The 18,858-nt window shown below is 36.2% G+C and overlaps 1 protein-coding gene across 1 annotated transcript in view; it reads right to left on the bottom strand.

The window, feature by feature from the left end:
• il11ra (interleukin 11 receptor subunit alpha) overlaps positions 1 to 18,858 on the bottom strand; it is a 29,390-nt gene that overhangs the window by 8,144 nt on the left and 2,388 nt on the right. Inside the window, exons 2-5 of the mRNA XM_087791387.1 lie at positions 5,188 to 5,284; positions 1,921 to 1,987; positions 1,203 to 1,369; positions 576 to 690 (exon numbers count right to left, since the gene is read on the bottom strand). Of these exons, the coding sequence (XP_087647513.1) occupies positions 576 to 690; positions 1,203 to 1,369; positions 1,921 to 1,987; positions 5,188 to 5,284 (446 nt within the window). The remainder of the gene's footprint in view (positions 1 to 575; positions 691 to 1,202; positions 1,370 to 1,920; positions 1,988 to 5,187; positions 5,285 to 18,858) is intronic.

Below are 18,858 nucleotides of genomic sequence, written 5' to 3'. Positions count from 1 at the left end.
GCGATTCACGTGGAGAGTGAAATCTGAAAAGTGGTCCAATATATCTGATGTATAACTACTAATTTGTCAAAAAGAAAATCATGCTCTGTCAGTCATGGTTCTCATGCTCACATCCTCTATACTGCCACTGATGGTTTTTAAAAGCAAACCAGCTACACCAGGTTAGCATCTTTGATGCCTGCTTGTATTGTGGCTCAGTTGTCTATTGTGGAAGTTTTGGGCAGCGAACAATGCCAGCCTTCAACTCACACATACGTCAATCAGCCTTGGCAAACACCAGATCCTGCGTCCTGTTTACTCGTCACCCATTCTTCTACCTCTTCTGCTTGACTGAACTTGAATTCAAATTGAGTTCAATAGATTTCATGATGTTATCATCCTTTGAAGCGCGTTAACATAGGCATGCTCTTGATTGAAGCAACTTTGCCATTTGGGTCGGCATTTAAACCATCAATATAAAGCTACAAATGTATTCAAACATAAAATCCATTAACGTATCGTTAAACAAAAATGTGCAATTTGATATGCCATATGGAACAAAGATCTAATGGTTTCGTGTCAGTGCTTCAATTTACCTGAAGGAGGCGTTGTATTTAGCTGGCAGCAAGGTTTGCACGGAATTGACCCACGAGCAGCGAACATGTGTGTGATTTGGAACTTGACAGGAAATGCTCAGAGGTCCAGGAGGATCTGCAACAGCAGGGTAAAAGTGTTTGGATTAAATACTGTATGGGGAGTTTGGCTTCCTCTCCAATACCGCGGAAAACCCGTGTTGGTTCTCAGTAACTTGTCCCTGCAAAAGGAAACCCATTGATAGGGCAGCTTCCTGTTTAAGAAGGTAGGAGGAAGTCTGAGCTTTGTCTATTAAGGGCAGTTTCCTCAGAGGAGTTCTATAGTATAACATCAAAAGCTAATTCAAGGCTTGAAAAGTCAATGTACTACTTACTAAGCAGAGTCCTTTAAAGTCTTAGGAATTGAATCAATAAAATAAAGTTTTAATGAAGTCTTATTTTTTAATTCATCAAGCATAAATCTCTGTATAACGTTAACGTTGCAATTACTCTAACAATCTGTCAATTGGATTTGATTTGCTCGCTTTTAATTATGAACAAGAAAACACACCTCTAGGGATAAACTGGGATAAGGCTTCCCAAATGTTGTAATTGCCGAGTTCCACGCAGACAAGTCAAAACAACACTTACGGCCCAGCTTGAGTTTGACAGAGTGAAGGAGGAGTCCCTGGTTGTCATAGCAACGGTAGTCGCCCTGGGCTGAGTGATTGACACGAAGCAGGACCAATGATCCCTCTGATAACACCTGGTGCCATGGCAACGCCAGACTGCGGTTAAGGGACCACACCACAGGTATCCTGCCGGGAAAAATGCGAATATGTCAATCAAAGACCCAGCATGGCTCAGGAAACAGGATTTATGAAATCTATTCTTTTCTTGATTGTTAAAGCGCTTCGTGACCATGGTCTAGAAAGACGCTTTAGAAATAACAAAATACTTACTAATGACTTACTTACTTACCATTAGCGAACATTGTATATTGAGTTTTTCACTTTCCATATGTTTGATTTTACTGCCGTGAGAGGTACACTGAGTGAAAACGATTGTTTATCTAAAGTCCTTCCTCTGTGAGTCACTATGTCTTCCTGTGTTTGACGAACGTCGCGATAAGTGTTTCCTTTCTTTGTCCTCATCAATAACTTATCCTAACTTTATTTATCCAACCATTGGGAACATCTATAAAACAACTGCACTGTTGAGTCTTAAAAACAGTTCTATCTTAAGCACTTAACGGCCTCCTTTAGTCACTTTATATCTACACTTTTGAGCCAACCTTACATGTCCATTATAGACAATTCACTTTTAATTATTCCTCATGCTTACAAAGGGACACATAATGTCGTCTTACCTAGCTGGTAGCTTTCCACATGCCAGTGTCACATTTGATTCCAGGCGTCCGTAAAGCACGTCCGACACTGCAAAGACATACATCATTTATAATATTTAAACACATCAATGTTTGACGAATGCTCTCCTCACACTGCAGTCTGACACCACCGGTGCCGCCATTATCTGAGCAAGTGTGATTTATCAACAACCATTTGCACTCCAGTCCACACAGTCACAAAAACATGACCGTACAAGGACACCTGTCTGACCCGTCTTTGGCACACAAGCATTGTTGTGTTTGGAAATATTTGTGAGTGTTATCATTACCAGTACCAATAGTACTATTGAGGTCCCCTACTACTATTTTTTGATTCAGTACTTTATGTGGTCAGATTTGTTTTAACAGTGCAATTTTCTTTTTTTTAGTATTTGAATACGAACAGCTACAGTAAGAACACTACAATAAACAACAGTGTTTAGATTACAATACAGTCACACTGTATTACTTGTCCTGTGAAAGGACGGCTCATCTCTGCTTCGAAAGAAAGCAGTAAAACTTGCCCGGAGTAGAATTTCAAATCCAGTGCAGAGTATACCTGAGTAAATATTTGTGGTGGCTTCAGTAATTTTGCTGGGTGAATACTATCTGCAGTATGTGAGTGTGCATGTATACGTGTTTGGCTTGGCTGCCCTGAATGAACGTTGGCATTTACAGTGGATCTAGAGTGGAAAAAAACACGGGACTGCGAGTCACAGCGCCAACACACACCTCCATTACTGATCCCTGCTGGACCCATTCCTTTTTTTCTGGAATTTCTAATCCCTTTCATGCTTATCCTGACTTAATTAGGTGTGCGAAACACCTCTAAGCATCCAAGGATTCATGCCATGAACTTATATGATCCAATATTAGGAAACCATGCAAATGAAAATTTGTGTTTTCCAATGATGATGCAAGTTTTGAAAGAACTTTGTCATACTTGGGTAGGTTCCACGAAAGCAAGCTGAAGTTCTGTAATGAGATTCAAATTTTTAATTTGCATTGTGAGTGTCTTAACACAAGAACTACTGTAAGAGACTTGAGGTATTATTAAGTATACGAACGGTAACTCAGTTTGCTCAAGGAGTTGATCCGTTTAAAGGTTTTACAAATTTTGTTATCAAAACATCAATCGACCAGAATAAATGTTAACTTTAAAATATACAGTAGAATATTTGAAGAGAGCACAATGAAGAATGAATGAAGAAGAAACAAATAGATGGACGGTAAGCTTAACTTATCTACCACCACTTTTTGGTTCTGATTTCTGTCTACAAGCGCTTTACTAAGTGGTGATCTAGGGTCATTGTTACATTCTAAAAAAAGCCACAGGTGAGCTAACTAGTAGACTCTTGAGGACCATAACATTTAAAGTTGCAATGATATTTAGGACAGAGGAAATGTGCTTTTACTCAAATGTAGACGAATCCCAAGTATATTATTTGATATTATTGAGAGGAAAATATGCAAAAACATTTTTTTCCACATTTTTTTCCTTTGCTTTATCATAAACTTATCAACTTTTCATGAAGTCTGCTTTTGCCAGCTTCAATCTGCTTCTTATTCAGCATTGTAACACAATCTGCTTGGTTTCTGGGTGTAAGTGTCATCCAGGCCCTCTGGTGCCAAAAAATTGGCCTGTCTGAATGCGTGTATTCATGTCTTATTGGCAGAGAAGTGCATTATTCCCCAAACCCGCAGCGTTCCACTCCTATCTGATACCGCTGCTGGCGAGGGATTCTAGACACATGTGCAAAAAAACCGAGCCCTCAAACATGCACACACACAAATATACATTCACTCAAATGAAGGCACACAGGAAGCCTGCAAGTTTCTCATCACATTGAAATCAGATGGCAGGGGGGACAGAGAAATCGCAAATGGTTGCTGAAACTCAGTACTATATAAACAAGGGAAAAGGAGCTGCAGACGGGTAGAATTAATGGCATCTGGGTGAGATCTTGACAGTTCTACCCAGAAGATTTAAGAGCCTTGTTACCAAATCAGCTGAGAAAATATAGAAAACAGAGACAAAGATGGCAGACTTCAAACGTATTTGTATTTTTTTTTTTGCTTTTCAGGAACTAAACAGTTTTTAAGTCAGTGTTACGAGAGCAAGAACTTGGAACACAGTCTTGTGGTACTTGAAAACTTTCTAGCTCCCTCTCTGTTACTTATGCATGTTCCCCAGAAACAATACTCTTTTGATGTTTGCATAAGTGAATACAAAAACATTGCGTATCAAATTCATCTAAGGGGAATAATGAAAGCCTACCGGTAACTTTGTTTCTCCACAAGTGTGGAAATCGTATCTACAATTCAGCAGCGAAACAAACATGTCATGAAGGCACATTTTGCGGGTATTCTGTAGAGGAAAACCTAATTTATTCAAATGGTTTTCAATTTGTTTGAGATTTAAACAGCACAAACTTTTTTTTTTAACCATATCCAATCCTTTCATTCTACATATTTATGATTATTAACTTTAAATTCAATACTTTTTCAAGTGACACGATAATTACATGGCCTCCTTGGCAGAAGTAATACGCACTCAAGTATGAATGTATTGTGAGAATTAATGTTAATCCAAAAAACATGGGGTCTCTTTGTTGATGTAATGTAAAATAAATAAAATAATTCTTTCTTGATTTTGAAGATTAATTCTAACGATGCCATATCTCTCTTTGCTCTTTGTGTTTTTCTTAGAGCTTGAAGTAATGTGTGAGACAATCACTTCATATGGTAACTGAACTAGAAGAATATGCATACAAAATAAGGTAATATTAGTAAGTAAAAGTAGGTATAGTTGTAGAGAATCTTTAAGACCACAGTGTACGATAGTCAAAGAGGCAGTTTGAAAGAGCCCAATTTAAAATGAAAACATAAAATTGGATTGTCAGTATAATTTATAGTACTTGAATGAAAAAAGGAAAAAAAAGGTATCAAGTGTTACCAGGAATTGTTCACTGTTTATGGCAAAGAGCCTTAAAAAGCAAACTACTCTGCACTGGTACCAGTTCTTTGTCAAAAAATATTTTCCCTTTTCTTTCTATAAAGGCCTCACGTCTCAATCGGTCCAGCGTACTCAAACTAGTTTACAACAGAATCCAAACTTGATATCGCACACATGTGTTTTTAAGTATAAAGTGCAGTCATATGTGTGTGTCCTCATTCATAGGCGAATGCAGTTTGAGTATTTTCCAAACGATCATGTGGTACTTGTGTGTGCTGGTGTGCATGTCTTACCTTCATTTGGCCAAATCTGAGCACAACTGAGCCGCAGTGAGCAAGATAAAAACCAGATGACTATCAAGCGCGCAGAACTGGACACAAGACCTTGCATCTGGAAAAAAAAAGAGTGGAGAAAAGGAGGTACAGTGAATAGAACGTTATAAAACCTTGAGACTTTGGCCTTGTGCCACATTTATAAATATCACTGTTGTCATCACCATCCTTCACTCAATTCATCGCTTTAAAGACAATTGCAGTATTGTCTGGGAAAAGCAAAAAAACTCAAGAAAAGATAATAGAGAAATATCGCACTCTCTCGAGAATGGAATTGTAAGTGAGTGTCTTGAAAATTAAAACCACATTTTCAAGAAACTAATCGCTGTACGTTGGGGTGGTGTTGGAAATGATTTTCTTTTTCCACTGACTCCGGCTTTTTCCCAGAAACCAAAGTATCAGCGATGAAAACGTCTCTGAGTATTTATGTCTATAAATAAAATGAATGTACTTGTTAAATACATTTAAGGGACTTGGGTTGGGATTCTTATTTAGGAAGGGATATGACTTGGCAAGGTTGTAAAAAAAAGAAAAAGAAGACTGATACCAGTTCTACTGCCAGTCCCATGCAACTTAAGACTTCATTAGGCTCTTTTTCAAGCATATATTTCAGCCGAACAGTCACTTTCCCATCTGGATTTTTTTTATAAGTAAGTTTCAAGCACTTGAAATATGAATTATTTATATAATAATATATAATGAAAAACGCACAGAGAAATTGATGGAGTATAACCTAGTGAATGGTACCAGAAAGAGCGTTGGATTAAACCCAAGAATGTATTATTAAATATTGTTAAGTTGAACATGAAACAAACAACTTAAATGTTGATAGTATCCACAGGGTTCCCACAGCTTAAAGCAAGTTACATTTGAGAATTTGAAATACTTTTTATTTGCATTTTAATGTCACTTGGTACTTCTTTCACCAACGAAGAAAACTTTTGGTTGGACAGCTGATTCCTATTGAATTAACACCTTGTTGTCAAAAGCAAATGTTTCTTTACAAAGTTGCTACGTGAACTGCGTTGAGGTAGAGTTGAGACGTTTGTCTGCAACCGCTTCACCCTTTTTTTTAGTAACTCTATTGTTTTTACGAGTAAATAAATCTTACCACAGATTTGGAGATTTTGAAACCAACATAAAATCTTACTTACTTTGAATCCAACGTAATTTTTTACATGATTAGTCATGTGTTAAAATTTAAAACATAGTAAGACATTTTTAATGATCCGCAGCTAGCCATGACCCATATGCTTCATGTCAATCAGTTTGTTGTAAAATCCATAAAGATACAGAGTGAGAAAGGCTGTACAATTAGTTGAGGTACACGAAAACATTCTTTATTGCCAACATAAAACATAGCCAAAATAACAGGATAAATAATTGTTTGAATAAGTAGAGTAATAAGACAAAAGTCCAAAAATATCGATAATATCCACGTATGTAGTGATACTGATAGAACGTATTTTTGTTTAATTCTTCCAAAACATAACCCAGGGTTATTGCCCGCCCTATTCAGCATAGAGGCCCCCTACGTTGTTATTTTGATCCCCTATGGTGTGAATTTGTCCCTGACGCTGTGCCTCAAGCAGCGTAGGGGGGGTTGCTTTAGTTTTCCCTTTTATAAATCGCATCTTAATCGTCTTGTCGTTTAGGCTAACTTATGAGCTGCTATGTGACCAACAGTGATTCATTCTGCTTTCTTGAATTGTAGAGTAGCATACCCTTGTATTTCCTATCTGTCCTAAACATCACTCTAAACAGAGATTGTGTGATGGCAGCTTTAATGCAGGATTTTGTACGAGTTAAAAGAGTCAATTTTCTTGAAAAAAACCCACAACTCTAAGGATTTCAAATGATATACAATATACAATATGATAGTTACATGGTACAGCTGAGCTGTGTTTTCAACGTGGAATAAAAATAGATAATATGTCTGAGTAATTTAAGTAAATTACAGCTGAGTGTTTCTGTCTATTTTCGGTTCCAAGAACCCATTCTACTAAATGGCTCACGGCTCTTAGGATATTGATGTCTCGTTCTCTGTCCTTTCCTGCCTTTTACTGTCCAGGTGCTAATTGTTTTCCATCCCATACACCAAAAGAACATGTCCAGTAAGTATATTTACACAATGGATTTAATAGTCCTTTACCAGGCCGAGGAGTGTTTTTTGTTCCTGGGCGCTAAGTGCTAATCTATCTTCTCAACCCTTAAAGACCATGTCCCTGCAAATATTGATGCCTTCAATTTTAGATGAAAGGTTGGTGTGAGGAAAAATAGAGATTGCTTTCGGATTACAAAATTATCAGTGTGAGTACACTATTTTTTTTTAAATCTTTTCTTATTATTCTATTTATGATTTTTGTGTCAATAATAGACACATAAAGGCAGGCACAGTCACCTTTTTTTTTAGGATCATGACCCATTGATTCCATCAAGAAATGTTGTTGTAAGAAGTGTTGCATTACAAAGTATACACCTCATGGTGACTCACACTCAAGCATGCCACTGCACATTCACTCCACTTCACAGGACATATGGAAAAGACAAAGAAGGGGGGGAAGGGAAAGAGAATGTTAGGTCAAAATACCCTTGTACCTTCTTCTTTAAATGATAACTTGACTTTATTTTCTTTCTCAGGAATCCAAAAAATGTAACTGAAATAAAATCTTTGAAGCAAAAACTCCTTTTCAAAATATTATTAGAATAAAAATAAAACTGTTAAATCAGTGCACAGGTTGAATATATCTCTGACACAATCCCTCTTCAGTTACTATCCTTTACAGTACAATAACTTGAAACCTTTAGGCAACTAAACTTCATTAGATCGCTTAAGGATCATACATGGGTGATGTCCAGCCACAGTACAAATGAACTGGGTGGTCAATTGAATTGGATGTTTGCTTCTGGCAAGAGGTGAAAAACGATGGCTGCCATGTTTTCCTGAGTAACTATGGCAACCAAAACCTGACCTTTCCAAATGATAATAAAAACCACTGACTGACAACTATGTGTGTCTGGTTGTTTTGTTTTTCATTTTCTGAGGCTCTAAAGGGAACTTCATGTGTCACATCTGTCAAAGGCATATTTGGAAGTCTATGTATGTTAATGAGAAAAAAGTATCTGAATAAGTGGTTTTCATCTTCTGGTCGAGGCTTCTTTCTCTCTACCCTGTATTTAAGCCCTCGTAAACACGCTACACAATCTATTCTGACATTGGACAAACATTGACTTCAATTGACTTTATAATCAATAATTAAAAATTAAAGTATCGTTAATCAAACTTGTCGTAAAACTCGGAATAAGGGATCTTGAAATGCCATTGAAGGAGAGAACGATCTGTTCCGTCTACACAGGAAAGGGAATGCTTGGAAAGTGAAAGCACAGCTTTTTCTTTTTTTGCTTTGCTCTCAGATTTATCTTTACAGATTAGAAAAACAAACTAACGGAACTTTAATTCTCTTTAAATGTATATTCATAAAAATGTGAATAAGGTAGGAGATGTTCTCTCAAGCAAAAGTTAGAACACAGTTAGGACACATTGCAATCTTGACCTGGTTAGGCTTGTTATGGACAGGATTTATTATTTACTTTACCATGCAGTGGTCGCTGAAAAGACAGCTTTACAACATAGTAGTACCACAACATTGTTACCTAGAATATTGTCAATAATTACATTCTTTCAAAGTTAAAATGGTCTGCCATCCAGAAACCATTGCTCTTGCCAAGGACAAAACATCAGCACCAGAATTAATGATTACCATGTGCTAACATTAAAGTCCACTAGACTACTAGACTACCCATAGACCAACAATTGCAAGTATAAGAAAAATACAATTATTAATGTAATCATGTCTCAAGAAACCAGAGAAAAAACAGTTTAGGCTCAGGTGCTAAAAGAGACGTGTCAATCAAATTGCTCTTAGCGAGAGTGTGAGAGTGGCAAACTCAATCCAACGCTGGAATTTCCGTCAGCTCATTTGCCAGGATAAGATGGCTACCATATGCCCCATACAATTTGCTCTAATGCAAACACACAATGTTGGCTGCGACCCAGCTGGTCTAGCTGGTCTTTGACAAAAAAAGTGGAGGAGATAATAGATGAGAATTAAGGGGATGGTTAGCATAAATGTCAAACTACAAGGCCAGACCTTAAGCCCATCCGGAGATTCTGGTACTGACGCTGAAGTGGGAGCGGGAATCACTTTAAGAAAAAAGTGATTGAAACAGTTGAGAGCAGCTACTTTAGCTACAGACGGATACAATTGAAGACATTTGTTTGTTCTCCAAGCATTTCGTACTTCTTTGTCTCGTTGATTTACGTCTCGTCTGTCTGTCAGCTGTGCCGCGCATCTTGCTAGACTGTGTACAAGGATGTGGTATTTTTTATTGATTTGGTGATATCACGACGCGTCAGCGCCTCCTCTGTGTTGTCGCATTATAGGTCATCTTTTTTATCCGATCATGTCTTACCGAAGCGCGGAAATAAACGAAAGTGAAATATTGCATCATTTTCTTATCTAAACCCCCAAACCAAACAGTACTAGCTCCTGCGCGCGGCTATATTTTTAGGTGAAGAAAAAACTATCGCAATAACATCGATATTGCACTTCAAGACACCAATATGGAATACCGCAGATATTTCCAATATCGTGCGGCCCTACTGTCAGTTCATAGTGGCTGAAGCCCTTTTCGTGCCTACTTGCATATACAAATTTGAGATATGCTGGTAAGTAAACTGGTTCCAAATTCTAGGAAAGAAGTTGATAGAGACCTCTCAACATGCTAGAGAATATTCATTCACTGCCACAGAATGACACAAGAATAGTTAACATACCATAATATCGTGTCCAGAAGTAGCACAGCAATAAGAGAAGAGATGAGTTACTGTAAAGTTACTGTGATGTCCTCAATTTTTACCACAGAGCCGACATCACTTGCATAGCTGCCAGAGAAACAACACTCATCTATGGTATGCAGTATTGGAAGTTGACACTGCCGTATACAATTCAACCTTTGAACATCACGGTACAATCGTTCTATTGACAATAGTCCTGTTTCTTGTGTTATAGTTGAATAAAATAATATGTTTTGTGTAATGTCTTACTTCTCCAAATGCTTCATCATATTTATCTCTCTTACATTCTTGAATTTTTAATCGACTCTTTAGCTGTAAAGAGTCGATTTTTCCGTGCATTTTTTTTACCTTGTTTGTGGTAAACAGCATACATCTTTTAGCTTAAACTTTTAAGATGTGGATAGAAATTCAAGAATGTAAGAGAAATAAATATGATGAAGCATTTGGAGAAGAAAGAGATTACACAAAACATTATTTTATTCAACTATAACACAAGAAACAGGACTATTGTTAATAGAACCATTCTACCGTGATGTTCAAAGGTTGTATTGAATACGGCAGTGCAGAAAAGACAGCTGTTTAATCTCACACACAGATAAAAAAAAAACTCACCTTCGTTCACACACACAGCATGGTTCCTAGTGTTTACATTTGGCAGCGGGTGCCCTAGTAAACCACAGTTAGAATTTCAATCCTTTGCATGCGAGGCAAATGTGTAATTGAAGACTTACAGATACCATGGCAGGTTGAAAAGAGCCGTAAATCACACCCTGGTAACCACAGAGAATGAAGCGCTAATCTTCCAAGAAAACAGTCTTTGCTGGCAGAAGAGACACAGTAAAAGTCTTCTCGGTAGTTAAGGACGTTCTAGCGGCGACATTCATATGACGGAAGTACAAATGATTTCTGGTAAAATAAAAGAGGTAAAAATAAAAACCGGTGCTAACATCTGCTAGCCTCTTCTCTCCAACATCTTTAGAACATCTCTTTAATACGCCACCGCTGTACATGTAAATTGCCAGCATTAACTGAATTGATGCCATTTTAGACTGAAAAGATTGTTTGTTTTTCTCCAGTAAACAGTCCAAATCATTTCCTGGGTAACAAGCTTCACAAAGTCTGCATTTAAAATCGCTTGCTTAAGCAAAGACTTTTTGTTTGAGCCTAGTGTCGTTCGAGCTTTCCTGCAGCCGCCAAATGAACCACAGACGGAGTGGCCAAACACATGTTCCTCAGAAGAACCTCCCTAACATCCTTAAATGAAAATTCTTTAAAGCCCTTGTGCACATTTCCAAGTGTTCAGAGTATCGTAGTTCTGACGAGACACGTATTAAAATTAATTAGCTGCTGCTTACACAATTTAAAAATATACTCTAGACACCATTTCTTTGTTATATACACAATAAAGGTTCCTTTATTCCGACACCGCAAACTATGACTTAACATGCTGACATATAATTAACTGGCCTCACTTCGAGATGTGTCAAACACCCTTTAGTTCTCAACTTGAAACGCACAGTGTTACTAAAAGTGGAGCCAACCATAATTTTAGAGTTTGTTTAGTTGTTTATTTTTCAAACACCATGGATATGCAACCTTAACTAATAAAAAATAAAAATAAAAAGCTATTGGTGGAGCCTCTTCTGTCTACGACTATTAATAGAAAGCCAGAGTAATGGGATTTGTGGAAACTTCTGAAAATATATGTTTTAGAACATCTTTACGAAAACAATTTTGTTAACATTTGGCTTTGTAGCGAAGATTCAACAACTGCTTTACTAAAGTACAGTTCGACTGAATAAAGTGGTTGGATGGATGCTATACATTTTTTTTCTTTTTTTTTTAAAACATTTTTTCACATCTGCTTATAATATATGACTGGACTCCACATCCTCTTAGAAGTTTTATTCCATTGCAGAAACCTAATTCAGCTGCTAAATTGTCATTAAGTTTTTTCCAATCATGATTGAGCATAAAAAAACAAAAGGATTTGGAAACAAAAAATTCCTGCCCTCTGGTTATTCACCATTACTCATTAAAAGTATCGCAATGATATCATGTGTACATTCAATACATTTTCTTAATTATCCATACCACATTGTCATATGATAAAAAAAAAACTTATATTGTATTCTCATCAGTTTTCCATAAAGTCACAGGATAATAAATATAGCAGTGCTTCTTTTCCATTCAAACTCAACAGACCTGTTTTACACAAAGCCTGGAAGTTTATCAAAATTTGACTACTGTATGATGTTTAAAAAAAAAAACGTTCCAAAGACCGAAAAAAAAGAACACAAGCAAAACACAGATGATCTCACATCTCCACATACTTGGATGTGTTTGTCAAGTTTAACAATGCTTAACTGTTTAGACTACAGTTCACTGGAGTGTGCTGGCGTGACCGAAATTTACTGTAACCACACTATTTGACATATGTGGAAAATTCCTTAGTTATAATGCCCTTGTTAAAAACTCTAGTCATTCACATTTACTGACCAGCTGTCTAAGCTAAACACAAACCCCAGTGTGAGGATGAACAGTTCCTTCAAAATGGTCCCACAAAATGGGAGCTAAATGCTTTTAAAGGGTTTTGTTGTATCCAAGTGGCACTATATAACCCATTTGTTAAAAAAAACTATTTACGTCAAACTCAGGTCCAAAGCAGCCCGTCCTGTTGTTACCTGAATGTGATGTATTCATTTGATAAGGCACCTCTGTGCTTTTACTTTGAAATAAAGTTAATTAATTTACAACATAACGAATGGTTTTATGAATACATTTATTTTGGAAAGGATTTTCTTAAAGGAAAACATCTTCAAAAAAGAAGTTTTTATTTGTTCAGGCTTTTCCTTGATTTTCTGGAACTCCTGTTGTGTTATCAGTTTTATCTTTACCTTTAAAGTTTATTGAATATTGTTTTGATTGTTTAAGCGCTTTGTGACCCTGGTCTGGAAAAGCGCTATACAAATAAAAATTACTTACTTACTTACTTACAACAATAAAGAAAAAGATGTAAAAATACAGTTTAGTTTTTGGTCTTGAATTCAATCAGACATTAAAGCAATATCATCTAGTAAGTAGTCGCTGGGTGTTGACCCAACAAACATCCCGGTGAGTAAGCCAATGTCATGCTTTTTCTAGACATACTGGATACTACGACATCTGCCTCCTGTTATCCAAGAAAGATGTTCAAATCAGACAGGGCTACGGGGGCTGGTAGACGAACAACAAACAAAGAATCGCACTTTTTTTAAGTGATAAGTTAGTCTTTTAAAAAAGCCAACCTTTCATCACAATCAAAAATCCAGATTGATATGAAACACATGGAAGAGGAATCCGTGACGCTAAAATAACACCCCGAATTCTACACGCAGCTGTATCCGATTTGCCGTAAACCAAATTTTTAACCGTGCTTCATCAGCCTTGTGTTACACGTCGGCGGAAAATATACGATAGTCGTTTTTTTTTTCTTCCCCCAAAATCCACGGTGAACCGATGATAGATACTTAACTTGGTCCATGCCAGGCCAGATGGATTTGTTGGCCTAAAAATGTCTGCCCAGCTCTATTTTGCCACTTTTCATTTCAATGATTTGCTGTTTGAGTTGTGCTTTCTCTCGGTGCGCGTGCATGCTTACGCACTCGTTTGCATTTGACTGGCGCCACTCTACTGCTGGTAGCAATTATAAAGACATGAAGCAGATAGTTGAATAATGACGGTCTGAATGTAACAACGAGGGACAGAAATGCATGAATATACGCATTGTGATGGATTTGTCAGGACTCACTGAAAACTGGCATTGACAATATGATGAAATGTAATGAGATAATTCACTCCTATATTAAGGACAGATGATACAACTCACAATGAAAACTTGAAATAAACAAAACATTTTTTAAGTTCATTCATTCTCTACAGACGATTTCAAAATAAGTAGGTATTTGCTTAAAGCCAGTCCATTACAGGGCCAACAGAGAAAATAGATGTTCACTTATCTGACTCATAGTCACTCCAGTGGACAATTGCAAATTACATGAGAGTATGTTTTTAGTCTTTGCGAGGAAATTAGAGTTCCCAGAGGAAACCCACAAGAACGGAGAGACCAAATATATTCCGAAAAAGAATAGGGTCACAAAAAGTCATTAACTACAGGAATGCTTGTATAATGTGGACCACATGTAGACACATATATTATAAAGCATTTTAACTTTTTCAAATGAAAAAGTTGTTTACAGATTTTTGTGACTTAAAAAAAAAACATTTTCGAAATTTGAGTTACATATATTTGGGTTCACAATCACATGGTACATCCAAACATGAACTTTAATTTTGTTGAATTTTTTTATCCATTAAAGAGACGGCAATTTTAGGTCATTATTTTTTATAATTTTTGGAATTAGATGAAAATTAAATTTTTTCACTTTTCCGGATTTCTGAGAGTCCAGAAACTCACATTTTCATAATTTAGAAAATATTTATATGCCTTTAAATAGTCTGCCCAAACATAAACTACAAGAAGGCTTCTATGATGTGGATCACATGTTGACACACATTTTGAAATCATTTAATATTGGGTTTCAATTAGAGATTTTAAAGTGTCCTTGATGTTATAATAAGCTCATAGAATAAACAACATGGTAATACGCAGACTCGAATGACAAATATTAAAAAAATGTCTTTGTAATGAACTGGTAATTTGTGATATTTTATATTAAAGATAAAACATTACACCATTGTGTATATTGCATCAGTTTGATTAACATTTTCTCCACGATAACCTTTAACAAAAACGGCCAAGGACATATCTCCATATTGCTGACAGGAAGAGAGACACAGGAAGTGCTTTCTAGATAATTACACAAACATGCCGCAGTACAGACACTAACACATAGTTTTGAAAGCCCGCCTGCTACCATCCAAGTCCACCCACACACACTCGCCTACACCCTACTCCCTACACATATGCGACCCCTGTTCACTGGTGCATGAGTCACACTGCTGGGAACTCCATGCTTTAGCCATTACTACGCTCCGACTGGCTGAGTGGACTGGCAGACCAGAAGGAGGAGGAGATGACGGACTACAACATTTGTATCTATGCAGATTTTGAGCAGGGGAAAGTTTTATGTACAAGGAATAGACAATAGTTTTGTTTATGTTTTACTAAGATGTGATGTTTCTGCAGTTGTGTATTCACAACTTGTAAGTTATTTAGTAAGTTATATACAGTAGTAAGTTGTTTAAAAAAAAAATTGACAAACGTTCAATGGATGGTTATAGTGAAAATACGTTCAGCATTTTTCTGTTTATTTTTAAATAATATCCTAAATGACTGTTAAATATGAAACTACAAAAGAGTCTCCAATGCTCCATAAAAACAACACTTTCCCATATATAACAGTGTGATAATGTTAAAACAAAGTTCTTGATCCACTTGCATTTCAAAAGGTATTAGTATGTTTTGAAAAATAACATTTAAGTAATATTGGAAAAAAAAAGAGTTAAACATATCTTTTATAATTCCTACTAAAACAAAGAAGTTGTTTGTATTGTGATTTAATTCTAATAACCAAACAACAGTTTCCATCAATAACTTTCAAACCATCTTTTTGCTATTGAGTCAATTTAAAGATAATTGCAGTAATAAAAAAAACAGATGAAGGTATTAAGTTTTATCTATCTATCTATTTATAAACAGGCACCTATTGACAGAGTCCAGTTCCTGAACAGTTACATAAGTGTTTCCTGGATCTAAGTAGAGGATTAAAGAGCAGAAACCTTTTTCATTGTTTACGGCACAATTATTGCTACTAAACTATTGTTTCACCTTTATCAAGCCATTTCTTAACCTCTAAAATATATCTAATAAATGTAAATGCTTGGGATTCACACAGATAACCAAACAAGCAGTTGATAACATCAAAATCAACTGTTTCATCTGTAATCTTTTCGCTCACACTAGTGCCAAATCAGATTAAATTATCACAGCATGGAGTCTCTTCCTTAAAGCTTTGGACACAAAGTGCACCATCAGGAAGGGACACAGGGTGAAATGCAAAGTGAAAGCAAAGGTTGATAAGATTCAGAAGCATGTATGAAATGAGGCCAACTAACTTTAAGGTGTATGAATAGGGAATAATAATCTGTTGCCAAGGCACAGTGGTAAAAGATCAATCGCCTGTGAATGATTATAAAACATTTTGTGTATCCCAAAATATTCTTATGTCATTCAGCTTAAGAAGATTACTCTTTAACAATTGTGCTTTTAGTTTTACTTTTGATGGTAGCAAAAAATAAAGTAGTTAAAATTGAGGGGTTTGAAAAATATTTCCAAATAATAATGAACTTAAACAAAATACAAGTCATACATTGCAAGTGATTACAGACATAAAAAAACAGCAATCTCATTTATGTTGTGCATTAATTAAAATATATATATTTCTTCAATTGTTTTACTGTTAAATTTACTGTTATTATTATTTTTACAGTTGTAATTAGTTGCCATTATCTTATTCATTACATTAAAGTAACGCGTGCCGATTATCACTCATATACATGTACTTATTTATTATACTATTGGGCTTTAAAAAAAATTGCCAGAGTCCCTTCACATGGCTGTTATACCTTTTTGCCGGAAAAATAAACACGGTGACGATAGGAGACATTTTTTTTACAAATGACTTGCTTTTTCAGTCACAAAAATAGCAAGATTACGGTAATAAGTTTTACTTTCACTACACAGGACTTACTGCTCCATCATAACACTTGCATGATTGGAACAGACAAGCAAGTCAATTATGTATGACTCGTCTAAAATAGTGCCCTGCTTGCTGTACTGCAATGTGAAAATGGTGCGACCAGAGACATATTTAGTATTCAGACTATGTTTGCACCAAAGGTCGTGGATAGTTAAAACACAACTATTGACCTAATTAGGAAAACAATAGTATAAATCTGAATCACATCTTTAATTTTATAGATTTATTATTTTAATTATATTATAATAATTGTATTTGAGTGGTAATAATATTCTGAAAAAGGTAGCGTTTCACAGAGTAGTCCATATTTACAATGTTAAACACTGTAAATAATCATTAAGACTCACTGTATAGTATAGTCAATTATGAGATTCCTGTTAAGTGTCTTGAATCTGAAACGCCATTAATTCTCTTTAAGTAGAATAACTATGTGTCACAGCGGTTGACTCTTTAATCTGCCAGGTCAAGCACCAGTTAACCGGACTGCCTTCCGTTTGAGGTCCCAGGGAAGAAATAAGAAAATCAAGATAATGCTAAAAGACTATCTTTTACATAGTGTTTGCATGGATGGGACAAGAGTACTTGTTTAACTTTCAATTAAGTCCAAACTTAATAACAAACTTGATCTTAATCTTTAAAGTTTTAAACATTTGAAGTACATTTATTTATGGTTTTCCCTAACTGTTTAATGTTTACAGTTTCTCATTTGTTATTTATTTATCTCTTTGTTGAGCAGATATTTATGGTTAAAATGTCATTCTTTTCATGTTTAATGTTGCACATATGTACCTATAGGCAAATTCCTAGTTGGTGGAACAATCCACTGATAATGACAATAGAAATTATTCTGACTGTGATTTTCTGAGAGACAAAGAGACATGAAGAATACAATAATTATATGATCCATCCAGTTCTAATATATTAAACATCCAAAGGCAGAAGCATAAGGAGGATTCACATCACAGCAAAAATGGCACATTATTTATATCATGGGAAAAATGCAGGGCTAAACAAAGCTGGTTGGGATTTATACTTTTGCAGAAATTTAATAAGGAAAATCCACAACAGAGCCAAAAGTGTGGGGTAGAATTCATGGACAGTGAAACAAAATGTACCCTGTTGCAGGCCCCTCAAAGTTGGTGCAATATCAAAAACTGTCCCGTTTTTTTGTTTTGTTTTATGTATTCACTCACACGCACACACGCACAAAAAGAAAAGTAGGGCCTCAGACCTGGCACACTGGACTCTAATTCTTGGAGCCGCTTTCTCTCTAATTTAAAGTTGATTGCCGTGGGCCTTCTGCGAGTGTCTAGTGAAATACGAGCGCCGAGTCAAGAATATGAAGGCTTGGACAGAGTTTATGTACGAGCGTGTGCATACGTGCTAAGGCAGAGGATTGTGTGCGTGTGTTTATGCGCGAGCATGAGTGCGTGATTGTCTATATGGAGCCAGCATGTGTGCGCTTGTGCGTACGTGTATGCACATGTGGTTTTTGGCTAGACGCGGAGCAGAGTGATTGGGGTGCCAAGGAGAGCTGTCTGCAGGGTATCAGGCACCGCTACGGGGGAAAGTGAATAATAGTAGTTTTCTAAAACTGAGAGGAGGGTTGATGGGATGTTAAAACTGCTGGAAAATAAAGTGAAGACGGAAAAGATCATAATCGGCCGTGGCCATATGTTTATGAAAAATGTGAGGTTTTAAGTACAAACAGATTGTTCCACTCACAGTGTGAATGAGTCTCGTGATGATAGCTCAAATGAATACCGCTGTCTTTATTTTTTTTTGTTCTAAATAGAGTTAAATATAACGTATTAAGATCATCTTTATTGACACAAATTAGAGTTTGCTGTTGTCCTAGTAAAAACTATTTGTATGTTATCGGTTTACCACTGAAAATCATGGCATAAGACTTTACTTTGTTGATCAAAAGTCCTCTTGATTCATACTTGGATGCTAAACTTACCTGTAGCTAGAAGGTATCAACCCATTGAAGCCATTGACTTCTGTAGTGAG

The sequence above is a fragment of the Callionymus lyra genome, chromosome 5, assembly GCF_982586985.1.
Source record: "Callionymus lyra chromosome 5, fCalLyr1.hap1.1, whole genome shotgun sequence".
In the NCBI taxonomy this organism is placed as follows: Eukaryota; Metazoa; Chordata; class Actinopteri; order Syngnathiformes; family Callionymidae; genus Callionymus; species Callionymus lyra.
This window is presented reverse-complemented; position numbering and strand designations above follow the sequence as displayed.